The sequence below is a fragment of the Bos javanicus genome, chromosome 9, assembly GCF_032452875.1.
Source record: "Bos javanicus breed banteng chromosome 9, ARS-OSU_banteng_1.0, whole genome shotgun sequence".
Lineage (NCBI taxonomy): Eukaryota > Metazoa > Chordata > Mammalia > Artiodactyla > Bovidae > Bos > Bos javanicus.
This window is the reverse complement of record NC_083876.1, coordinates 26057690-26084427: the sequence shown is the minus strand read 5'-3', so window position 1 is coordinate 26084427 and position 26738 is coordinate 26057690. Positions and strand designations below refer to the sequence as shown.

The 26738-nt window shown below is 41.5% G+C and overlaps 1 protein-coding gene across 6 annotated transcripts in view; it reads left to right on the top strand.

Moving 5' to 3' along the window:
* The window catches only part of TPD52L1 (TPD52 like 1), a 92333-nt gene that overhangs the window by 38702 nt on the left and 26893 nt on the right, over positions 1-26738 (top strand). For 5 of the 6 annotated variants that reach the window (XM_061427376.1, XM_061427375.1, XM_061427374.1 and 2 more), the window contains exon 2: positions 21622-21737. In XM_061427376.1, coding sequence (XP_061283360.1) covers positions 21622-21737 — 116 coding nt within the window. Of the gene's footprint in view, positions 1-19658; positions 19752-21621; positions 21738-26738 lie in introns of those variants that run through there. The other variant, XM_061427377.1, reaches the window with a different exon arrangement.

The window sequence follows — 26738 nt, the reverse complement described above, 5'->3', positions numbered from 1 at the left end:
TGATTACGGATTGAAGGATCTAGGGCTGGATATTATTGATTTTCATTTTTATCAAAAATACAGCCTAAAAAAGTATTTTGCTAGATTTGTATGATTCACTAATTACTGATGTTTGCATGACACATAAAACCAAGAAAAAGGCAAGTGTTAAATTCTTTATTTAGGTATTTATTTCAATTCAAATGAGACTCTGAAGAAAAAAGACATCAAATTTAACTTGCCTTAATATACAAGAAAAATGTGCTAGAATTGAGTACTTATATCATGAAATATCAGATGTCAATGAAAAATTTTAAATGACTTACTGCACAAGAATGCTTTAGAATCATAGGGCAGTGTTAAAGCTTGACTTTCTTGTGTTTCCACATTGTTGCACCGCTGGATGAAGTCTCTTTAGTGGATGATTACCACCTGACTGCCTGCGTTGGGCTCCCTGGGACACATCGCCATGGTTTAGAGCTGCTGTGTGTGCGTGCTAAGTCGCTCCAGCCGTGTCTGACTCTTTGTGGCAGTGTGAACTGTAGCCCACCAGGTTCCTATGTCCATGGGATTCAACGGGCGAGAATACTGGAATGGGTTGCCATGCCCACCTCCAGGGGATCTTCCCAACCTAGGAATGGAACCCGAGGTTCCTGCATTGCAGGTGGATTCTTTACTGCTGAGCCACCGGGGAAGCCCTTAGAGTTGCTAGCATGTGTTAAACTTCTGAGGTGCATCTTTCTAAAAGAATATACATTTTAAAGCCGCTGATTATTATTTAAACCCTTCTTTCAGTCACTTTACTTGAAGACTTTGGTTTTGTGGTTTTGTTTGCCACCACCTGGAGAAGAAGTTTAAAGAAGGACCAGGAGCCTTCCTGTTTCCATGTTTGTGTGTGTGTGTGTGTGTGTGTGTGTTAGATGCTCAGTTGTATCCAACACTTTTCGACCCCATGGACTGTATGTGTAGCCTGCCAGGTTCTTTGATTCATGGGATTCTCCAGGCAAGAATAGTGGAGTGGATTGCCATTTCCTTCTCCAGGGGATCATCCCAACCCAGGGATCAAATCCAGGTTTCCTGCATTGCAGGCAGATTGTTTACTGTCTGAATCATCAGGCAAGCCTGTTTCCATGTTTAGTATGGCATAAACTCACTTAATAAATTCTTAAGATAGTTTGATCTTTTAAAAAAAATAGTTCTAGACTTAGTCATTTGTTAAAAATGTGTTGAAAATTGACTACATGTGTACAGAATTGTACTCACTACAAACTAATTTAAATACATATTTTCTTTGAAAAAATTTGCATTCAAAATATAGGAAATGCTTTCACAAAATAGAAGCAAATGATATACACAGTTTCTCATCAGTTCCACATGACCTGATTTTTAAATGTTTCTCAGTAGTCATTGCTCCCCAGAATGAGCAAAGGCTTGTATGTCTGAGAGTGTGGGGACAGCAGACCAGCTTCTGGTAACTTCTGACTGCAGTGGTCTGTGAGTGCTGTCTGAGATCCGTGGACACTGGGGCTTTGCGTTCTCCCTGTCCCTCCCCTGCTGATCTCTCAGTGAGAAGGCACTGTCTTCTCAGTTCAGTTCAGTCGCTCAGTCATGTCCAACTCTTTGTGACCCCATGGGCTACAGCATACCAGGCTTCCCTGTCCATCACCAACTCCCAGAGCTTATTCAAACTCATGTCCATCAAGTCGATTATGGCATCCAATCATCTCATCCTCTGTTGTCCCCTTCGCCTCTTGCCTTCAATCTTTCCCAGCATCAGGGTCTTTTCCAATGAATCAGTTCTTTGCATCAGTGGCCAAAGTATTGGAGTTTCAGTTCAGTCCTTCCAATGAATATTCAGGACTGATTTCCTTTAGGATTGACTGGTTTGATTTCCTTGCAGTCCAAGGGACTTTGAAGAGTCTTCTCCAACTCCACAGTTCAAAAGCATCAATTCTTCAGTGCTTCCCTGTAGCTCAAACAGTAAAGAATCTGTCTGCGATGCAGGAGACCAGGGTTTGATCCCTGGGTTGGGAAGATCCAAGAACTGCAATCCACTCTAGTATTCTTGCCTGGATAATTCCACAGACAGAGAAGCCTGGTGGGCTACAGTTCATGGGGTCCAAAGAGTCAGACATGACTGAGTGACTAACAGACACACACAGCTTTCTTTATAGTCCAATCCATACGAGACTATTGGAAAAACCATAGCTTTGACTGGACCTTTGTTGGCAAAGTAATGTCTCTGCTTTTTAATATGCTATCTAGGTTGGACATAGCCTTTCTTCCAAAAAGTAAGTGTCTTTTAATTTCATGGCTGTAGTCACCACTGCAATGATTTTGGAGCCCCCCAAAATAAAGTCTCTCACTGTTTTCATTGTTTCCCCATCTATTTGCCATGATGTAATGGGACCAGATGCCATGGTCTTAGTTTTTTGAATATTGAGTTTTACACCGACTTTTTCACTCTCCTCTTTCACTTTCATCAAGAAGCTTTTTAGTTCTGTCTTTGCTTTCTGCAATATGGGTGGTGTCATCTGCATATCTGAGGTTATTGATGTTTCTCCTGGAAATCTTGATTCCAGCTTCTGCTTCATCCAGCCTGGCATTTTGCATGATGTACTCTGCATATAAGTTAAATAAGCAAGGTGACAGTATACAGCCTTGACGTACTCCTTTCCCAATTTTGAACCAGTCCATTGTCCCATGTCCGTTTCTAACTCTTCCTTCTTGGTCTGCATGTAGATTTCTCATGAGGCTGGTCAAGTGGTCTGGTATTCCCATCTCTTTAAGAATTTTCCACAGTTTGTTGTGATCCACACAGTCAAAAGCTTTGGCATAGTCAATAAAGCAGAAGTAGATGTTTTTCTGGAACTCTCTTGCTTTCTCTATGATCCAACGGATGTTGGGAATTTGATCTCTGGTTCCTCTGCTTTTTCTAAATGCAGCTTGAACATCTGGAAGTTGATGGTTCACTTATTATCGAAGCCTGGCTTGGAGAATTTTGAGCATTACTTTGCTAGCGTGTGAGATGAGTGCAATTGTTGAGTGGTTTGAACATTCTTTGGCATTGCCTTTCTTTAGTATTGGAATGAAAACTAACCTTTTCCAGTCCTGTGGCCACTGCTGAGTTTTCTAAATTTGCTGTCATACTGAGTGTAGCACTTTCACAGCATCATCTTTTAGGATTTGAAATAGCTCAACTGCAATTCCATCACTTCCACTAGCTTTGTTTATAGTGATGCTTCCTAAGGCCCACTTGACTTCACATTCCAGGATGTCTGACTCTAGGTAAGTGATCACACCATTGTGGTTATCTGAGTCATTAAGATCTTTTTTGTTTAGTTCTTCTGAGAATTCTTGCCACCTCTTATTAATATCTAATTTAATTCAGATGATCATTATATCTACTACTGTGGGCAAGAATCCCTTAGAAGAAATGGAATAGCCCTCATAGTCACAAAAGAGCCCAAAATGCAGTACATGGGTGCAATCTCAAAAACAACAGAATGCTCTCTGTTTGTTTCCAAGACAAACCATTCAATATCACAGTACTACAAGTCTATACCCCAACCAGTAATGCTGAAGAAGCTGAAGTTGAATGGTTCTATGAAGATCTACAAGACCGTCTAGAACTAACACCCCAAAATGATGTCCTTTTCATCATAGGGGACTGGAATGCAAAAATAGGAAGTCAAGAGATACCTGGAGTAACAGGCAAATTTGGCCTTGGAGTACAAAATGAAGCAGGGCAAAGGCTAACAGTTTTGCCAAGAGAACTCTCTGGTCATAGCAAACACTCTTTTCCAACAACACAAGAGAAAACTCTACACATGGACATCACCAGATGGTCAATACCGAAATCAGGTTGATTATATTCTTTGTAGTCAAAGATGGTGAAGCTCTATACAATCAGCAAAAACAAGACCAGGAGCTGACTGTGGCTCAGATCATGAAGTCCTTATTGCCAAATTCAGACTTAAATTGAAGAAAATAGGGAAAACCAATAGACCATTCAGGTATGACCTAAATCAAATCCCCTACAATTATACAGTGGAAGTGACAAATAGGTTCAAGGGATTAGATCTGATACAGTGCCTGAAGCTCTATGAACAGAGGTTCGTGACATTGTACGGGAGGCAGTGATCAAGACCATCCCCCAGAAAAAGAAATGCAAAAAAGGCAAAATGGTTGTCTGAGGAGGTCTTACAAACAGATGAGAAAAGAAGAGAAGCTAAAGGCAAAGGAGAAAAGAAAAGATATACCCATTTGAATGCAGAGTTCCAAATAAGAGCAAGGAGAGATAAGCAAGCCTTTCTGAGTGATCAATGCAAAGAAATAGAGGAAAACAATAGAATGGGAAAGACTAGAGATCTCTTCAAGAAAATTAGAGATACCAAGGGAACTGTCTCCTCAGCCACCTTCTAAAATCCAGAGCCTTGGGACTTCCCTTGTGGTCCAATGTTTAAGACCCCCCATGGCCAGTGCAGGGGGGCACATGTTCGATTTCTGGTCAGGATTCCGCATGCCACAGGGTGTGGCCAATATGTAAGTAAATAAATGAATGTTTAAAAAATAATAATAAAGCAAAATAAAATCTGGACCCCTTTTGCCCAGGTCCATTTTGCTCAGCTTGTGTAAGTTTTCTCTGTGCATGTTCCTTTACCAACTCTTTATTTGAAATGAAAATCACCATTCACAATTCAAAAGTGTGCATTGTCTCCCACTGGGGCCAAAGATGTAGACTGAAATGAGTTATTTAATGGTTTATACCTATACTGTATATATGCTCTCCTTGTGGTGATAACATTGACACAATTTAAAAGACTCATCTATTCTTTTTACTCCTACATATTTTAAAAGTCTATCTCCCCCCCCAAAATAGGCTATGATTTTGGATTGCAGTTTGTAAGAACTGGCAACTCTCTTGCTCAGAAAGATTCCCTGATTCAGTAATTGTTCTTGTCTTTTCTATTTTCTTGGTGATTTTTGACCAGAGGTTCCAATCATTCTCCTATTATATGCTACAACTGTGCTAAGTGCTGAAGATTCAGACACAATGAAGACAGAGTCTGTATTCTCAAAGAGTTCTTGCTGCTGCTGCTGCTGCTAAGTCGCTTCAGTTGTGTCCGACTCTGTGCGACCCCATAGATGGCAGCCCACCAGGCTTCCCTTCCCTGGGATTCTCCAGGCAACAACACTGGAGTGGGTTGCCATTTCCTTCTTCAATGCATGAAAGTGAAAAGTGAAAGTGAAGTTGCTCAGTCGTGTCCGACTCTTAGCGACCCCATGGACTGCAGCCTTCCAGGCTCCTCCGTCCATGGGATTTTCCAGGCAAGAGTACTGGAGTGGGGTGCCAAGTTCTTAGGTAAGGACTAATAAACCCGGAAGTCCGTGTAATGAGTGCTGGAGCAGAACCAGTCAGAACAGATAAGACACATACATGAGGAAGCAGTTAATTCAGGGAAAAGCTTCACAGTGTGGGTGCCATTTGGCCTGGGCTTCCCTGGTGGCTCAGACGGTAAAGTATCTGCCTGCAATGTGGGAGACCCAAGTTCAATCCCCGGGTTGGGAAGATCCCCTGGAGAAGGGAATGGCAACCCACTCCAGTATCCTTGCCTGGAGAATCCCGTGAACAGAGGAGCCTGTTTGGCTACTGTCCATGGGACTACAAAGAGTCATACATGATTTAGCGACTGACAGTTTCACTTTCTTTCACTTTTTGAGGTTGAAGGACTTCCCAGGTGACGCCAGTGGTAAAGAACCTACCTGCCACTGCAGGAGACATAAGAGACACGGATTCAATCCCTAGGTTGGGAAGATCCCCTGGAGGAGGGCATGGCAACCCACTCCAGTATTCTTGCTTAGAGAATCCCATTGACAGAGGAGCCTAGAGGGTTACTGTCCATAGCTTCGCAAAGAGTCGGACGTCACTGAAGCGACTTAGCCGGAGGCAGGCTGAGAATGAAGCAGTGTTGAACACATGAAGGGAAGGGTATGACTTGCCAAAGAGCAGCGTGAGTAGAGGATTGGGAGCTGAGATTGCCCAGTTCTCTGAGAATGGCTGATGAGCTGATGCAGGTGGAGAGCAGGCTGCCTGATAAAGACTCTCGAAGGGCTCAGTGTAGAGGGGCTCTGTCCAGTCTTGATGCTCTGCTAAGATGGTTATACTTTATTCTGCATCTAGTAAAGAGCCATCAAAGGCTCTCTGGTGATGTTATAGACCAGCTTATCCTTAGGTGAGCTAAGTATGATGTAGGAGCCCCAAGGAACCCAACTAGAATGATAGGGACTTTTTTTCTTAATATATATCTATTTTAGAAAATTTGAAGAATATAGAAAAGAGGAAATAAATGAAAAAGTCACCTATAAATCCACTTCCCAGTAATACTCATTTTAAAGATTTTTGTGGATTTCCTCCATATAATATTTTCCTTTGCATAGAAAATATATGCATTTTACATAAAATTTGTTTTAAAATTTCAAACTACAGTTTTATATGTTTTAAAATTAGCATGATATTTTGAGCTTTTAATGTTATCATTGTTTTTCTGGAAAATTGGTGTTTTACAATGCAAAATGTTTGTTTTTAACAAACTTATCATAAAATGTAAAAATAATCCTCCATTTTTTTGACATTTAACATTTCACTTTTATGTTGTTAGTTTTCAATATTTGTCTTTAAGAGAGCTTGCTGAACATACCAGTTAGTATTGTTAAAAATAACACATCAGTGATATTGTATAATTTTTCATTGATTCCACTGAAACAAGATAATAAATAAATGTTGTTTGTTCTGAATGGAAATGAGGCGTTTGCTTTGATGGTAGTGAGAGTAATTTGAGTTAGACATTAGAAAAGACTTTCTTACTCTAACAATGGGATACATATTTGTAACCATGGGACTCCTGAACCTATAGTCTCATTTTCTGGATAACTTAGAAGAGAAATAGCCAGGACCTAAGTACTTATCTTTCTTACCTGAATTGACTAGGATAGGTAGTGTCTTGTATATATATTTATAGTTTTGTTATCTTTTAAAATTTTACTTATCTATAATTTTGAAATTATAAAATGCAAATTTTGAGAAATTTTAACAGTTACATACTATGTTAGTCCATTCAGGCTACCATAACAAAAATGCCATAGACTCAGTGGCTTAAACAACAGAAATATATTTATCACACTTCTGGAGGCTAGAAAGTCCAAGATCAAGGTGCCAGCAGATTCTGTGTCTGGTGGGAATCCACTTCCTGGTTCATAGACGGCCGTCTTTTTGCTATGTCTTCACATGGTGGAAGGGGGCGAGAACTCTCAGGGGTCTCTTTTATAAGGGCACTAATCCCATTCATGAGGCCTCCATCCTCATTATCTAGAAGTGTTAGTCACTCAGTCATGTCCAACTCTTTGTGACCCCATAGACTGTAGCCTGCCAGGCTCCTCTGTCCAGGCAAGAATAGCATGGGTTGCTATTTCCTTCTCAAGGGGATCTTCCCAACCTAGGAATTGAACCTGGGTCTCCTGCACTGCAGGCAGCTTCTTTACCATTTGAGCCACGAGGGAAGCCCTCATGACCTAATCCCTTCCCAAAGACCCCACCTCCTAATATCATCACATTGGAAATTATGATTTCAACATGTGAATCTGGGGAGACCACGAACATCCAGTCAATTGCATATACTTATTGTAACCAGCCAGGTAATACAGAGGTATGTCAAACAGTTAATCTTTGCCCTGTCCAATCTCACCCTTTTGCAATAAATAGCATTAATGATTTCATGTGTATTTTTTCTCACCTTTCTCAGTACACTTAGAAACACATGGACATTCATGTTCACATATAAAAGGTATTTCTGTTGAGCAGAGTACTGTGTGCTGGATATTTATCCCAAGGGAGCAAAACACCACACACCAATGCCAGGAGAGAACTTTAAACACTCTTGTCCATTGTATCTTGATATTGGAGTTACCAAGGAAAATACAGCAACACAGTCAAGCACTCGATGGAACAGTGCTTTGCTTACACAGAAAGAGAGAAAGATCAGCTTCATTAGTGTGCCTAGGTCCCTCAGGACTAGCAAGTCCCCTCCCTCACCCAGGTAGACAAGGGCAATGGATCTTACTTACCCCTCTCCTTTCTACCACCATCAGCAATGGAGAGGAATGATCCCAACCCCACCCGTGTGGAGTCTGAAATACTGAAAGTAGGGTGTGCTTGGAAGCCATTGCCACATGCTTAAGCAGAGCAAAAAAGCACCCACTAAGCCTGAGATAAGGAAAGAGATTCCCTTACGAGGTGATAAACCCCGCAGAGGCCATGTGGGCTCTTTATCTCTCGGTATGAAATATCCCAGGCCCAAGGCCCTTTCTTATTCTGCCAGATGGAGGTCTGAAGACCTCATTCTTGAGACTGCCTTTCCCAACAGTTTTTATTCTTCTTCGCAAATGGGTCATAGGCAAACATGACTCGGCAATTTGCTTTAACACATTTAACAACATACAGTGAACCTTCCTCCTGGTCCATGCATGTCGATCCAATTCATTATTTTTAATAACTGAAAAATAGTACTCTGTGCGAGTGTCCTGTGCTTGTCTCTGACATTTCTATACTAATGAGCACCCAGGTTTTTTTTTTGTTTGTTTTCTACAGCTGCCAACAATGCTGCTGTAAATATTTAATACCTGTTTTCTTAAGTCTTCTTTTTCTTCTGTAAGATTGATTCGCAGAAGTGGGAGGGCAGGGTCAGAGGGGCTCTCAATCAGTTGTCACAGTCTGGAAGTGAGTGACGTGGAGGAAGACCACGTAAGGTTGTTTCTCTACAACCTTATCAGCACAGGCTGTGCTCCCACATTCGCATTTTTGCTAATCTCTTAGATGAAAAATCATATGATTTTTTCAATTTTAATTTGCATTTTCCTTCTTACCAGTAAGGTTATATTTTCATATTTTATTTAGCCATTGCATTTTCTTGTATTTAACTTGCCTTTGTGCATGCTAAATCGCTTCAGCTGACTCTTTGCGACCCTGCAGACTATAGCCTGCCTGGCTCCTCTGTCCATGGGATTCTCCATACTGGAGCAGGTTGCCATGCTCTCCTCCAGGGGATCTTCCCGACTCAGGGAATCAAATCCCCATCGCTTCTGTCTCCTGCATCGGCAGGCGGGTTCTTTACCACTAGTGCCACCCAGGAAGCCCTAGACTTTCCTAGTTCTTGCATATTTTATTTCTGCTAAAGATTTCGTGATTCAGAAACACCTCTTTCTAGCTCCTTTAACATTTATTTTCCTTCTCAGATTTCAGGAGAACAGAGATTTTTCTCCTGGACATTGTCAATGGCAGCTATTTGAAATGCTAAAGTTTTAATAAATGAAACTGGATAAATGTGAATGCTATTGAACTGATTGTTTAACGTAAAGGGAAGACTGCCTATACCTCTGACCAATGCTTTTTAAATGATGAGGCCTTGGAGTCAGACTGTGGTACCTGTAGCTGATGGTTTAAGAAGAAAGAGGGGAGAGGAAGGGAGACCAAGAGGAGGGATTTCTTTTTTAAAAAATGAGTGTTAATTTTTGTTGATGAGTTTGGATCCAGGATAGTTTATTACCCTGGGATTTTCATGTAATAGAAAAGAGAACATCTCCCTTCTTGTTCAAGGCAAAAATCTGAGGCTGGGTGTTAAATTTGGAGGATTTATCTTTTGTCAATTTTGATTTCTTTTTTCCAAATTCCAAGAGAGGCAAACTTGAATATGTATGTATGGGGCTGGGGGTTGTGAAATGAGGATGGGGATGCAAAAGAAAAGGATGGTTTAAAGGTTTAGATGGTCTACCTATTTGGGGTTTGTCTATACACACTCCTGCAATAGTTTTATTTTTCTGCATCAGTGTAGGAGTTTATTCAGAGAAGGAAGTTCCTAGAGTCTGTCCCACAGGAAGATTAGCTATTTTTGTTTTTCCACAACTATTTGTTTTTTTAGTCACAAATTTGTGGCTGCTGTGTTTTTATGACTGTGTTTTGGGGTTGCTTTGGTCTGAGTTGCAGATTTATCCACCACGCATCTATTTTGTGTGTGTTGAATTGTGCCTTTCAAGACCAGCAAATGATGGTTTGAAATGGGAAACGTATTCTAAGTGCCTTAATCTTATACTTGAAACACAGGCCATTGGAGAGCCAAGATGATTCACAATAAATATTTTATGTCTTTTCATTGAAAATTGACTTAATGTTTTTCTCCGTGGTTTGGAGTGTGTTCACTTGAAATGCTTGTAAGCAACAGAAGCCATTGGTGTGAATAGGGCCATGTGACTGCAGGTGAGGCATAAAAGCTCAGGTCTGCATGGCTCAGATGCATTGTGATGCATGGTGGTCCCACGGGAGTGACATTCAGAAACAGCCCCTGGCAGAACGCATCTACCACATCAACTGTAAGGAACTTAAGCTTCTCTGTTGCTGGCTTTCATTTCAGAAAACCTGACTAACGTCTTATGCCTGTTCCCTTGACCCACTTTTAAACATTTTTTTTAAACTCTTTTTCTACAGTTATCTTTTATCGATATATTCTAAAGAACATAAATTACCACTGATGTTGGAAAGTATAATACAACTATGTCCCGGGTGACAGGAAGAGAACCTTTCTACCACAAATGTTGCTGTTGTTCAGTCGCTCAGTCATGTCCGACTCTTTGCAGCCCCATGGACTGCAGCACATCAGGTTTCCCTGTCCATCACTATCTCCTGGAGTTTGCTCAGACTCATGTCCATTGAGTTGATGATGCCTTCCGCCATGTAATGCTCTGTCATCCCCTTCTCCTCCTGCCTTCAATCTTTCCCAGCATCACGGTCTTTTTCAGTGATTTGGCTCTTCTCATCAGGTGGCCAAAGTCCTGAGTATATGTCTGTTTTCAGTTTGTGGGGGTGTTGGGTAAGATCCTTCTGTGGGTGTGTTCTGTTACCAAATGGAGTTAACTTTCCTGGGTCACCCATCATGTCTTAAGGATCCTAATTCATCTTAATCTTTCTCATTTTACTTGTATCTTTTTCAAGGAAGTAGAAACTCAGAATTGTTTTATCTGCAATTATAGAGGTATAAACTCAGGCAGAACATTGATAGAATGAAAGCTAGCCTCAGGTTTAACTTAGTTTTTGAGGGGACTAAATGCAGTAACAGAAATGGAGTGCTGGTACCAGGGCAGCTGATATATTGATGTGTGTTGATTGTTACTTCTCTGCCATGTTACTTACCACTTTTGTCAACGGCCATCACGCTGGTTGTAAGTCTTTTTCATCTTATTGTCAACACCACAGAAAGATAGGTGTTCTCCTGACTGAACATTGGATTTAATGTATAGGCATTTGAATAGCACATATGTAAGGTCATGATAGCTAATTAAATTATTCCACAGATATTTATGGAGTGCCAAATATTGAGTGAATAAAGTACCTCAGAATCTAATGGAGGAGAAAGACAATGAATCACACAGTTAAAATACGGTATAAGTGCTAAACATCTTGATGTCATCGAACTCTCTGTGTCCATCCCAGTGCTTACCAAATAATCCTTTGCTGTTCATTTGGTTTCTCAAATAGATATTGTTTTGAGAAAGTGAAGAGCACAGACTTTCCCATTAGAAATTTGATGTACTTGACAATCTCCCAGAAAATCTGTTAGTAAAAGCTATCATCTAAGAGGGGGATTACCACAGTGTGAAATAGTGACATAAAATATCTGGACCTAAGAAAAACCTCAGATGACAGTTTGGAATCTGATATCACTCAAATATGCAGCCAAGCAGGTGATCCCAGCCTGAATGGCCAGCTAGTCTTTCACAATAATAATGGCCAGCTAGTCTTTCACACTGTACTTAATGCAATGACATTTCCTATAGTTAGCTCAGTAAAATGATGCCACAAAGCAAGCCACTCACATGGGCCTGGGCAGTGGCACTGTAGCCATAGGGTGAACAAGGCCTGTCTGTCCTCAAGTGCCCGCAGTTTTCAGAGCCTTCAGGAGCACCCTGAAGATGTGGGTTGGCTGGGAGCCCAGAGGAGCCTGGGGTAAATGGGGCCAGTTCATGCCATCTGGGATTCTTATCCTGGGAGCTGAGTAAGAGCCCTGGTCAGACTTTAGTCACAGAAATGATCATTTAGGTTTAAGTGCATCTTGGATTGATCTGAGCTCCTTGAAGATAGGCTGCCCTTCGGGGCTGGGAAATGCTTGTGTAAGCACTGAAGTGAAGTGAAGTGAAGTCGCTCAGTCATGTCCGACTCTTTGCGACCCCGTGGACTGTAGCCTACCAGGCTCCTCTGTCCATGGGATTCTCCAGGCAAGAGTACTGGAGTGGGCTGCCATGTCCTTCTCCAGGGGATCTTCCCAACCCACAGGTCGAACCTGGGTCTCCCACATTGGAGGCAGACGCTTTAACCTCTGAGCCACCAGGGAAGCCGCTGGATGCCATATACTTTCTGCTAACTTTAATTCTGTTGAATTTTGGTGACCTCATCAATACCCAATGCAAAGGTATGTTTTCTTACACAATCAGAAGACAGCCACCTTGTACATATGCATGAGTGAGAAATGGAAGGAAATGTTTCCATACTTACGTTGATCTGTATCTGTAGTAGTATGTCACTTCCATCTCTAGCCAAAGTTAAATTTTGATCAGTCATAAATTTTTCTTTAGAGATGAATACATTTTAACTAGCATCTAACTGTGTGGGTTATCACCTAAATAGCATATTTTTTTAAAAAGCAGAAAGATGGAGTATAAGAATTTAATTTAGTCTTCTACAACCTCAGAAGCATCTTTAGATAAAATACTTAGTAAAAAGCATAAAGTCTTCCTTTAGTTAGCTGATTAGTAACTCTCAGGCTAAGCATTACAGAGATGACTTGTTTTAGTTACATTATTAAATGACACCAAAGCTTTAGAAAACAATGCTATTAATAGTGATGATTCATGTGTTCTTCATATTTTAAGAAGGACACTAAACTTTTGCAAGACAGTGTCTGAAAAGTTTTCTTCATAAACTTGTTTAACTATAACTATAGTAATATATAGTATTGTGTGTTTTACTGCAATTTATAATGCAAATTATACTATAGCTTATACTCTATATATGCTATTTAGTAGCAATATGTAGAGCAGTATATATCATAAAATGTAGAGAAAGCAAAAAGGCAACATTTTAGATTAATTTAAGGCACACAACACATTAGCTTATTTTCCTAGTGTTGTTGGCAACTTGGTAGGATTCTCAGAAGAGAAACTGAAGAGGAAGGGGAGAGAGAATTTGGAGAAAGATGGGGTGGTATGAAAACAGGAATGACTAGAATATGACTGAGGGACATAGCATGTGACAGCCTGTTGGGTTTTGAAGCATTGGTGGGAAAATCTTAGGTAAGCTAGTTGGAATCATCACTTGTAGACTGCTGTCGATGGTTTTGAATGCTAGTATTAGAATTTTCAAATTTAGTTTAGAAACAAATCTCATCCACTTACTGTTTTTTAAACTAGTTTTGACATGATGAGAGTATTGTGTTCAAAATATTAATTTGAGTGTTGTGTAGGTTGAGTCGTGGAGAAAGCCACTGAAAGCAAGTAGATAAAATTTAGCTGAGATTTAAATACTTTTGAGTGTGTAGTGATAAAAGCCTAAATCACAGTAAGCAGTAGGCACAGCAAGCAATATTGGGTTGTAGCGGTGAAACTTCAAAAGGATAGACAAATATGACGGATAATGAAGAGATATGCAAAGGGCATCGAGAAGACTTGATAGGATGTAGAAAACAAGCTTATGGTTATCAAAGGGGAAAGTGGGTGGGGAAGGATAAAACAGGAGTTTGGGACTAGCAGATACAAACTACTATATATAAAATAGACAGACAACAAGGTCCTACTATATAGCACAGGGAGCTGTAGTCAGTATCCCATAAGAAACCTTAATGGAAAAGAATATGAAAAATCTATACATATATATATATATATGGCATCCGGTCCCATCACTTCATGGGAAATAGATGGGGAAACAGTGGAAACAGTGTCAGACTTTATTTTTCTGGGCTCCAAAATCACTGCAGATGGTGACTGCAGCCATGAAATTAAAAGACGCTTGCTCCTTGGAAGGAAAGTTATGACCAACCTAGATAGCATATTCAAAAGGAGAGACATTACTTTGCCAACAAAGGTTCGTCACATCAAGGCTATGGTTTTTCCTGTGGTCATGTATGGATGTGAGAGTTGGACTGTGAAGAAGGCTGAGCACCAAAGAATTGATGCCTTTGAACTGTGGTGTTGGAGAAGACTCTTGAGGGTCCCTTGCACTGCAAGGAGATCAAACCAGTCCATTGTGAAGGAGATCAGCCCTGGGATTTCTTTGGAAGGAATGATGCTAAAGCTGAAACTCCAGTACTTTGGCCACCTCATGCAAAGAATTGATTCATTGGAAAAGACTCTGATGCTGGGAGGGATTGGGGGCAGGAGGAGAAGGGGACGACAGAGGATGAGATGGCTGGATGGCATCACTGACTCGATGGACGTGAGTCTGAGTGAACTCCGGGAGTTGGTGATGGACAGGGAGGCCTGGCGTGCTGCAATTCATGGGGTTGCAAAGAGTCAGACACGACTGAGCGACTGAACTGAACTGAACTGATACTTCAGTGAACAAAAAGAAGAGTTGATAGCTTGGTTTTCTATTCTAGGGTATTGGTTCAATAAGCATTCATTAAGCAACTCCTATACAAGAGGGTTTGGGAGATGAAAGCCCACCCTGGACTTTTTCCAGTGTTGGATGGTGGTGAGGCTGCATATGTTACAGCTACAGACTGTCATAGGCGACAGTCGGGGTTTATGTCTCACCCCTGCTCTCAAAGGCTGGAGATAGGTTACCCCCACCCAGTTCTGTCCTGCCTCAGGGCTCAGGCCTCAGTTTTAGGACGTGGCAGTGCAGAGGCCTCACTGTACTGCTGTTAACATTTGAGGCCTCTCCCGAGACTACAAGGTGGTGCCTAAGAAACAATATTTTGGCTTCTTTGTGGAAGATTTAGTGAATCCTGTGGAAAGGATTCCAATGAATAAATTTGTTTTATAGCTTTAATTTCTGCCCTTCTCAAATTAATATGTATTAGGGGCTTTGTTCACTTAAAGATAATCATAAATCCAACAGGATTGATATTAGCTCAGTTGTTTTTCCCTTAGGGAATAAGTGGAGATACTTTGAAGTTTTATGTTAAAAGAATGCCTAAAGCTATTTTTACCAAACATCCTAAAGAAAATGTGATTAAGTAATAAATATTGCAGTCTTAAATTTATTATTTAAAACATGGTTAATTTTCATTTGAGCTATTTTATTGAATTCTTTTTTTAAGTCCTTAGGATAGCTGTGTGTTCTTTTTGAAAATATACACTATTCTTCTTTGTTAGGCTAAATTTGTTTATTTCTGAATATTGGTGCAAACACACACATACCAGCAAGACTATTTTGCTTTTTAAGAGAAATTCTGTAACTTTTCTGTATTTGCCAGCAATTCAGGATATGATCACTCAACTGAAATCACAGTTCATAGTCATTTTAACTCATAGCTGTCTATACTGTTTCATATACATGAAGCCACAACCTAATCCACTGACTCTTGAGAGTTCCTTGGACAACAAAGAGATCCAACCAGTCCATCCTAAAGGAAATCAACCCTGAATATTCATTAGAAGGACTGATGCTGAAGTTGAAGCTCCAATACTTTGGCCACCTGATGCAAAGAGCTGACTCATTGGAAAAGACCCTGATGCTGGGAAAAATTAAGGGCAAAGGAGAAGGGGAAGGCAGAGGATGAGATGTTTGGATGGCATCACCAACTCAATGGACATGAGTTCGAGGAAACTCAGGGAGATAGTGATGGACAGAGAAGCCTGGCGTGCTACAGTTCATGGGGTCGCAAAGAGTCGGACATGGCTTAGTGACTGAACAACAACAGCAATTCATTGGAGCATTTGACAAAGATGCATTAAAAGTGTGCTGATGCCAGTGGCTGATTTCATTTCAAGACTAGAGGGGAGATATTTTAATCCAGAGCTCACTCTTGATTTGTGTTTACCAACATTTTGTTTACTATTCTTTAAATGGCTCTGAGATATAGAAGGGTTAGGAGTCAGACTAGCCTAAATTAGAGCCCAGTGACTTGTGACTGAGCCAGACTCCCAACCCAGGTCCTGTGAGTGAGAGACCCCATTAGCAATGGCTGAGACCAGCCCACAATGACTTCTCAGTTGGATCTGGTTCAGTTTGTTGTCATTCAGCCCCATATGTGGGACTGACCCATCTGAGTCATTACCGGCCAGTGGTAGATACAGTGAAAGCAGGAAGATGCTAGCATTGGACAGGTATTTAGAGACCTACCTGCTTCCCCAGGATGTCACCTCGCCAAGGCAGAAGCATGAATCCTGCAGTAGAGTCAGACCTGTAGATATTTGTTACTTTTATTAAAACGAATCTGTATATTTTGTTGCATGTACTAAATGAAAGGAAATCAATCCCAAATATTCATTAGAAGGACTGATGCCGAAGCTCCAATACCTTTGTCATCTGATGTGAAGAGCGGACTCATTGGAAAAGACCCTGATGCTGGGAAGGATTGAAGACAGGAGGAGAAGGGGACAACAGAGGACTAGATGATTGGGTGGCATCACCGACTCAATGGACATGAGTTTGAGCAAACTCTGGGAGTTGGTGAAGAACAGGGAAGCCTGGCGTGCTGTAGTCCATAGGGTCGCAAAGAGCTGGACATGACTGAGTGACTGAACAACAATCAAATGAAAGTAAAACGGTCATCTTTGTGTGCAGAGTACTCCACAGCAGGAACACAAGATTTATTCACACTACATCTTGGTGTACATACATGTGCTCCATTTTGTTTTTTAAACCTATCCCTGATCTATACCTGTATCCCTACCACCCTTGGGCTTTGGATAGTGTGGAAGAAGAAGTGGTTTAGTCCATTCCAGTACAATCATTTTTAAAGCCCCTTTAAGTAATACTCAATTTCTCAGTAAAAGTACCCTTGAGCTCAGAATTCTCCTTTTATAGCTGCCCTTTCCCTTGTCCCAGCTATGGGGGTGGCTAGTATATGGAAGCAGGAAGCCCATGTAGTGCCTTGTATTCTGCACTGACTCTTTGGGCAGCTGGGACCATGAAGTCTTCTGCTGCTGCAGTTTCCTGCAGATATTGCTTGTGATCTTGTCTTCCTCACCTGAGTTTGGGCCCAATAGCCCTTCCAGGCTGATTCAGCCTCACTTTGGCACTCACTGGTGTAGATCTCTCTACCTTCTCCATCCAGACCTCTGGCCAGAGCCAGGACCCTCCACTCTGGCTGCAGGACCCCCCACCCCTGGCCAAGGTGGCAAGTTTCTCCCTAAGTACGACAGATATTCTGGATCCCATGCGTGGTTACCTGACTGCAGAAGATTGAATTAGGAAACTAAACACCAGGGGTCAATCTGCCCCACCACCCAGCACCTGACCAGTTTACAGAGATGTGGCTGCGTTCCAGGTTGGTATGGGACGATCTGAAACATATATTTTTTCTAGACATCTCACCCCAAAATAAAAGGAGAGTGGGGGCAGTCTTCCTGTATCAGTCAGGGACCAGGAAAGAACTTGATGGATGGCATGCTCAAAGAAGGTGCCTGATTTAAAAGGGTTTAATGAAGGAACTATTAGAAAGATAGGAAGGATTAAGGGAAATGAACAGGGGATGTTGTAGTTCTTCAGAATGACAGCAGCAGGAAATCAATACAGTCCCTAAGCTGGAGGAGAGGTCAGGGTTCTAGGAACTAGACGAGAGCTGAGCTGTAGAAGAAAACTGCCTGACAAAAGCTGTAGTCTTTGGTGGTGAAAAGCTGATTCAGTGTTTTGATATACTGAGCCAACTCATTGGAAGAGACCCTGATGCTGGGAAAGACTGAGAGCAGCAGGAGAAGGAGACAACAGAGGATGAGATGGTTGGATGGCATCACCGACTCAATGGACATGAGTTTGGGCACACTCTGGGAGACAAAGGACAGGGAAGCCTGGCGTGCTGCAGTCCATGGGGTCACGCAGAGTCGGACATGACTGAGTGACTGAACAACAAATACTCCATTTAAAGTTATTATAAAAATATTGGCTGTGCTTTACAATATATCCTTGTATCTTATTTATTTCAGATAGTAGTTTGTCTCTCTTAATCCTCTACCCCTATGTTTTCCCTTGCCGATCCTTCTTCCCATTGGTAACCAACAGTTTGTTCTTTATGTCTGTGAGGCTGTTTCTGTTTTATTTGTTTGTTTTATTTTTTTAGATTCTACATCGAAATGATAACAAACAGCATTTGTCTTTCTCTGTCTGACTTATTTCACTAAGCATAATACCCTCTGGGTCCATCCACCTGTTGCAATGTCTTCTTTATTCTTTCATTTGTTGAGGGACCCTTAGACTGCATCCATATCTTGGTTATTATAAATAATTATGCTATGAATATTGGGGTACATATATCTTTTCAAATCAGTGCTTTTGTTTTCTTTGGGTAAACATGCATAAGTGAAATTGATGGATCATACAGTAAATCCTATTTTTGGCTTTTTGAAGAACCTCCATACTGGCTTTCCATAATGGCTGCACCAATTTACATTCCCACTAACAGTGCACAAAGATTCCCTTTTCTCCTCACCATCATTTGTTATTTGTGGTCTTTTTGACAATAGCCATTCTGACAAGTGTGAGGTGATACCTCATTCTTCATCTTATCCCTCCTTTCTTTCAAGATTTTCCCTTTTTTGTGTATCTTAAGAAATACTTTCTTACCTACTGCTGCTGCTGCTAAGTCACTTCAGTCATGTCCGACTCTGTGTGACCCCATAGACAGCAGCCCACCAGGCTCCCCGTCCCTGGGATTCTTAAGGCAAGAACACTGGAGTGGGTTGCCATTTCCTTCTCCAATGCATGAAAGTGAAAAGTGGAAGTGAAGCTGCTCAGTCGTGTTCGACTCTTCGAGACCCCATGGACTGCAGCCCACCAGGCTCCTCTGTCCATGGGATTTTCCAGGCAAGAGTACTGGAGTGGGGTGCCATTACCTTCTCTGCCTTTCTTACCTAGAAGTCCATAAATATGAAGTCCCATGTTGTCTTGTAAAATATTTATAATTTAATATTGGTGAATGGTGTGAAGGTGTCCCATTTTTTTTTTTAATATGGGTAACAAGTTATTCCAGTAGAATGTATTGTATGACCTCCCTTTATGTGGAGAAGTATAAATGCCAGTGCTGTCATAATTCATGTCATAAATAAAGCTTCCCTATATGTGTGTGCCTGTGTCCTATGCCCCTAGAGAACAATGCATTTGCATTGACCAGATGCTGACAAACTCCATAGGGAACCTCTTTATTTTTTTGCTAATAAAGCATTTTGCTCACATGACAAGTCAGAAGTCCCTCGACAATCTGTGGCACAATGGTGTCACCAAGAACCCAGGCACTTCCCACGCCCCTTACCAAGAGTCTGTGTGGTCATGATGTTTCCTCACTGCTGCAGCTGTTCTAGGCTTCATATCTGTATATTTCCATTACCAAAGTCAAAAATAGTTTTATTTAATACCTCTAATCTGAAGGTTTGTTTGTAGTGATGCTTCCAGTGGAGGTGATGGAATTCTAGTTGAGCTATTTCAAATCCTAAAGATGATGCTGTGAAAGTGCTGCACTCAATATGCCAGCAATTTAGAAAACTCAGCAGTGGCCACAGGACTGGAAAAGGTCAGTTTTCATTCCAGTCTCAAAGAAAGGCAATGCCAAAGAGTGTTCAAACAACCACACAATTGCACTCATCTCACACGCTAGCAAAGTAATGCTCAAAATTCTCCAAGCCAGGCTTCAACAGTATGTGAACCATGAACTTCTAGACGTTCAAGCTGGTTTTAGACAAGGCAGAGGAACCAGAGATCAAATTGCCAACATCTGCTGGATCATCGAAAAAGCAAGAGAGTTCCAGAAAAACATCTACTTCTACTTTATTGACTATGCCAAGGCCTTTGACTGTGTGGATCACAACAAACTGTGCAAAATTATTCAAGAAATGGGAATACCAGACCAGATTTCTGCTCCTCAGAAATCTGTATGCAGGTCAAGAAGCAACAGTTAGAACCAGACATGGAACAACAGACTGGTTCCAAATCGGGAAAGGAGTACGTCAAGGCTGTATATTGTCACTCTACTTATTTAACTTATATGCAGAGTGCATCATGCAAAATGCCAGGCTGGATGAAGCACAAGCTGAAATCAAGGTTGCTGGGAGAAATATCAATAACCTCAGATGTGCAGATGACACCACCCTTATGGCAGAAAGTGAAGAATAACTAAAGAGCCTCTTAATGAAATTGAAAGAGGAGAGTGAAAAGTTGGCTTAAAACTCAACATTCAGAAAACTAAGATCATGGCATCTGGTCCCATCACTTCATGGCAAATAGATGGGGAAACAGTGGAAATAGTGAGAGACATTGTTTTTTGGATTCCAAAATCACTGCAGATGGTGATTGCAGCCATGAAATTAAAAGATGCTTGCTCCTTGGAAGAAAAACTATGACCAACCTAGACAGCATATTAAAAAGCAGAGACATTATTTTGCCAACAAAGGTCCATCTAGTCAATGGTTTTTCCAGTGGTCATGTATGGATGTGAGAGTTGGACTATAAAGAAAGCTGAGTGCCGAAGAATTGATGCTTTTGAACTGTGGTGTTGGAAAAGACTCTTGAGAGACCCTTGGACTACAAGGAGATCCAACCAGTCCATCCTAAAGGAAATCAGTCATAAGTATCCATTGGAAGGACTGATGCTGAAGCTGAAACTCCAATACTTTGGCCACCTGATGGGAAGAACTGCCTCATTGGAAAAGACCCTGATGCTGGGAAAGATTGAAGGCAGGAGGAGAAGGTGATGACAGAAGGTGAAATGGTTGGATGGCATCTCCAGCTCGATGGACATGAGTTTGAGCAAGCTCCAGGAGTTGGTGATGGACAGGGAAGCCTGGCATGCTGCAGTCCACGGAGTCGCAAAGCGTCGGACATGACTAAGGACTGAACTGAACTGAACTGATCTCAATGTTCTTTTGGATCACCTGAGGATGTCATGAATTCTTGGGAGAGGCTCTATTGGTCTGTCCATTCTGTGCTGAGGGTCAAGGCAGGTGATTTGCCTTGTAGATCCCTGTGGGGATGAAGGGTATTTATTTCTAGTTCACCTTACTCTTAGGGTGTAGCCCTGTGGGGACGTAGATTTATGGAGGGGTCTCTTCATAAAATCCTCTCCCTCAATAGTCCTGGGCTTTGTCCCCAGTCATCTGCATCCCATGGGACAGTGGAAACCGAGGCTGGGATTCATCTCGGTGGCAAATGTAGAACTAATGAAAACTCGTTTATAGCTTCCCACTTTCACTTAACTTTGGGCGATTCTTAGTATTCTTCACTTTCTTTGCAGCTCATTACACATTTAGAATGATTTTCTTCTGGAATTTTTAGTTGTTTTTCAGAGAGAGGGTCGATCAGAGTATCTAGTCTTTCAGACTGTGGAACTAGAATTTGGCTAAATTCATTCTTTAAATGACAGTATATTTTACCAATCTTGCCTAAAGGTTTGTTGGAGACCGAACCACTGCAAGGAAGAGATGAAGACGCAATAGCCAGTGCTGACTCCCCTAGCATGCTCTCCGAGGAAGAAAAAGAAGAGTTAAAGGCAGAACTAGTTCAGGTATGCTTAGTGATCTTCTTGTTGCTATGCCTATCTCTGGATTCTCAGAATTATTGTTAGTCTGATGTTGGGTTGGCCAAAAAGTTTGTTTGAGTTTTTCTGTAAGGTTTTATGAAATGGAGGTCCATTTATATGGACCAATATATTGGAACATTTATATGGACCAATAAAAGGTCCATATTACAGTAATGTTGTCTTTCATTTAATAAGATTGAATAGGTATTGAATTGTAAGATAATTCATTTTCTATGGTATTTTGTGATGCTAATGGTCCATTGCCCAATGGTGACCATAGGAAAACAAATGGTCATGATGCTCAAGCAACAATAAAGAGTTGTAAACATGCACCTCATATTTAGTATCACAATGCTTAAACCTGATGGAATTCCTTCAAGACCTCAGTTTAGATGCCAGCTACCTTTTAAGAGCAGTTGTTGTTTTTGGTCAGCAGCCTAGCTCAACAACTACTTGGAAATGATTTATTTTTATAATGACAAGTCAGTCATGGAAGCAACTGAACTTATTAAATTGATGTGCTGTTTTTCAGAAGAATAGAAATCTGGGGGTGGAGAGGGAACTGTGATGACTTTAGGCTTTGATCTTGTGTAGTTAGGCTTAGATCTTGTGTAGTTGCTCTGAGCATCTGGTCCTAGATTCGGGGAGGCTGCCTGGCTTGTCCTGAAGACAACTCTTAGTTCAAGCCATTTGTCTGTATCACCCACTAGCCCCTCAACACTTTGCTAAGGAGCGTTTACATTGTAGGAGGAAAGGGCAGGAGAAGGGGAGCTTCTTAAGCAGAAGCAGCAATAGGGCAAGAGGGAAGGGGCCAGTGTTCCTCCCCATTTTGAATCCCTGGCTCAGAGGACAGGAAGCCCCTGGTCCGGTGGGAAGCAGGGCTCCACCTTCCTGCTTTGGCCTCTTCTACTGCTTTAAGTTAAGCTTCACCTTACCCTCACCCCACTTCATTCATCCCAGACTCTCCAAGCTCTAAGGTTCTGATGCTGAGTGTTCATGATAGCTCTTAATAATACTGAAGACATTTCAGGTGCTTTCACAAGACACACCCTAAAATAACTTCATGCTCAAATAAAAGAGCAGCTTGTTCTTCTAGTGCAGCAGAGATTATTTTAGTAAGGACAGTGCCTCGGATCAAATGGCCTAGTTCTTTAGCTGGGTCTGTCTGTGGCCACTGATCCAGAACCACCTTGTTGACTTCACATTGGCCACACCTGCCAGGGTTCATGGACCAGTCAGCCTTGACAGAGAACGTCCTAGCTCCACATTTTCTTAAGGCCTGGAATCCTGGATCATGACTTGTTTGTGTCAGTTTTGGTGTCCAAAAGTTATATTCTACAGACTAGTGTTAGCTAACTGATTCTAAGCCAAAATTTAACTCCTACACTGCTACCGTCCAAGTTTAAGTTCGTACACAATCTCTGTAACAGACCAAGTTTTATAAAATGACTTGATTTTTCTTTTGGCAGTTACTGATAGACAGATAGGTAGATGGACAGACGGATGGATACACACATACATACATCTATGTTTTGTGCACCTGCATTCTATATTTTCTAAACTTTCAACAATGATCATGTATTACTTTGATAATCGAGAAACAGTAAGCCTTGGTTCTCAGTGGTTGCCCCCATGAATATAAAAACCCAAGGTTTTCACACATTTTTGTCTCATTTGGCCACATTAACGATCCTCCAGTGTGTCTCACTCCTAAGACTTTTCGAGCCTGACTTCTGAAAGTAACATCAGACTCCCTGTTACTTGTTCATGTTATCAGGATTGATGTTTTCATCCCTTACGATGCATTAGCCTCCATGCCTCCTGTCTCTCATTTCTGGATTCCTCAGGAGTGAAGAAGCACTGCATCTCGCTAAGGGCAGCAGTGTGACTTCTGGGGGCACTGGGCACAGCTCTTTGCTCCTGTGCAGCAAAAAGCAAAGAAAGTAATCTGCTATTTTTCCTTTTCACATTCCCATTTCTTCTCCCTCCACCTCAGGCCACCAATGCTTTATGCTCACTCTTTTCTTAAACCCGCTTTTTCTGCCCTTATATAGTGTCTGCCCTTCACACACACACACAAATTAGGTTCTTTCAGACCACACATGCATTCAGATGACCTCAGATGCTAGGGTTTAATTGTATCAAGGACATCTCAGCGGTCTCACCGCTGGCCCTATGAAGAACTGAGATGTCTTGTAAACAGCTCAGCTTATCTACCTCAGTTCTCCAGAGATATTTTTCCAGGACCCCTGCCCACAAGCAGCTCCTCTCTGTTTGAGGGACGATCCCACTGGGTCTGTTAGCCACGTGGGTGGACACCTCACAGATCAGCCTGTTAGATTGCTTTCGAGTCAGGCAATCAGTTGTGGCCATGATCCAAGGCAAGAGCTTTGTGTAGAAGGACGTCTTATGTCTGATTGCTTTGCTTAAAGGAGTCGCAGGGTATGCCGGGCACCCAGTCTCCCCTTCTGTACACTGCCCTCCCTTGAATTCTCCTAGTGTCTGTCAGCTGTGCTGGATCCACCCTGCTCCATTTCCCCCACACCCTGGTCTGCTTTTACCTTACGCTGTTTTGTAGCCCATATTCCAGGAGGATACCTTTAGACTTCAGGGTGAATCTGTAACTGCATTCACTCACACAACCAGCATATTGTTCTTTTACCAAGTGCTGGCTGCAGGAAGACCTGTCCTTGAGAAGAGAGACGTAAGCAAATACTGTCCAAGAGGCTACTACATCTTAGATGGAAGTCTGCATTTTAAAAGAGGAATCTGTTCAGTCCTGAGTTTGTTATTGTGGTCATGCAATATGCGTTTTTTTAAAAGTTCCTTCAGCTTTCCTCTGCTGCTACTAAGGTGCTTGGTCCTTCTGAGGAAGCTAAGGCCATTTTGGGGTGAGGCTCTCACTTCATCCGGCAACTAGCACTGTGCCTGGCAGCCCCCTCCTAGCTAACTCGCCTGCACCCTGGCCTCCATCTTGGAGCTCGCCTGCACCCACTCGGCCCTCATTCCGCACGACAATGAGGTGACAGTCTGGAGGATAAGATCAATGCCTTCATTAATGCAGCTGGTGTACATGTGTTCACTGATTCATGTCAGTATATGGCAAAAACCACTACAATATTGTAAAGTAATTAGCCTCCAATTAAAATAAATTAATTAATTAAAAAGAAAAAAAAAAAAGCAGCTGGTGTAAATGTTGAGCCTTTCTGGCAGGGCTTGTTTGCAAAGGCTTTGGCTGGTGTCAACATCGGGAACCTCCTCTGGGGCTGGCGGACCTGCCCCGGTCACCACTGCTGCCCCAGCTGAGGAGAAGAAAGTAGAAGCAAAGACAGCAGAATCTGAAGAGTCTGATGATGACATGGGCTCTGGTCTTTTTTCACTAAGCCTCTTTAGTAACACATTCAATAAAAAGCTGAGCTCTAAAAAAAGAAAAAAAAGTTCCTTCAACGCAACACCAGTATCACTTCTGACCTGATGCAGTGGTTTGTGTACACATGGAGGGTGTGCAGTTAACATTTCTAATGAACTTGATTCAGAGCACCAACAAATGTATGTATTTGTAAATTCCAGAAGTAGAATATGGGTTTGTTTTTTTTTTTAAACAAATCTTGTCCATATATAAAGAAATACTATTTGTTTTAAGTATTTGTTCTCATTAGTCCTCTTACCAGCTGCTCCTAATATCTTTTCTGAGTTCTTTACACATCTATTCTGTGGGGTTCTTTTTTTTTCCTAGCTCTCTTTTTAAATAAACTTGCTCATTAGTTCTGTGCTACTAACATCCCACTCCCACTTTCATTTTGCGAAGCTGCATTTGATGCTCTGTATTCTATAATGTGGCTTGGTTTTTGAAAAGGATGAAGTGTTGGCCTGATAACTGTAAATTTATGATTATATAATAATCAAGTACTGCCAATGTCGCCTCGATAAAATGACTCAAGAAAAATAGGCATTAATAGGAGTAGGAAAATTACCAGACAGCGTTACTAAGTAGACAAGCCTCTTTTGGCTGTTCCTTCTTGGCGTGTGGTTTCCCAAGGAAAGCACACAGTGCCCTCAAGCCACCTGTCTCAGGCTGACAAATAAGTGTCCTGGGCTTTTCCTTCCTTTCCCAGTTTTTTCCTTCAAGTCTTTATTTCTTTCTGGACTGAACTGGTGAACAATTAAAGCCTTCATAACCAATAGCGTCTTACTGTAGCACCCCTCTGTGTTAATCGGGGTTCTCCAGAGAAGTAGAACCAATAGGATGTATATACAAAGAGAGTTATTCTAAGGAGTCAGCTAATGTGATTCTGTGTCCAGTCAGCAAGCTGGACACCCAGGGGAGTCAATAGTGCAGCTCAGTCTAAAGGTCTGGGAAGAGCTGATGTTTTAGTTTGAAGCTGAAGGCAAGAAAAAACAAAAAAGCCAAACAACAACAAGACAAAACAATGTCCCAGCTCAAAAGCAGTCAGGCAAATAGAATTCCCTTTTACTCAAGGGAGGGTCAGCCTTTTTATTTAAGTCATCAACCGATTGGGTGAGGCCCACCAACTTTGGGAGAGCAATCTGCTTTACTCAGTCTGTCAGTTTAAATGTTAATCACATGCATAATCACCCTCAAAGACACAGCCAGAATAATGTTTGACCAAATGTCTTGCTAACCCATGGCCTGTCATACTCTCCCAGATAGTATCTGCATTTTAATTTTAGTTCCTCTTTACTCTTAGCCAGGGCAGGAGAAGAAGCATGACTTGAAGCAGTATGAACAAGAGACCAAAGGCTCTTACTCCTAAACATCATACTGATAATTAATGGTTTAAAAAGCTATTTCTTTCTCTGTATTTGTGACATATTTTATGTAATATGGCCGAATAAATAGAAAAGTAAGTCTTCAGTCTTCTAATGTAAATTTTATTTTGAAGCTAACTCATTAGTTCATTTGTATTTTTGCATTTTTATTGTAATAAATTGATATAAAATTAACTATTTTAAATTGAATCATTC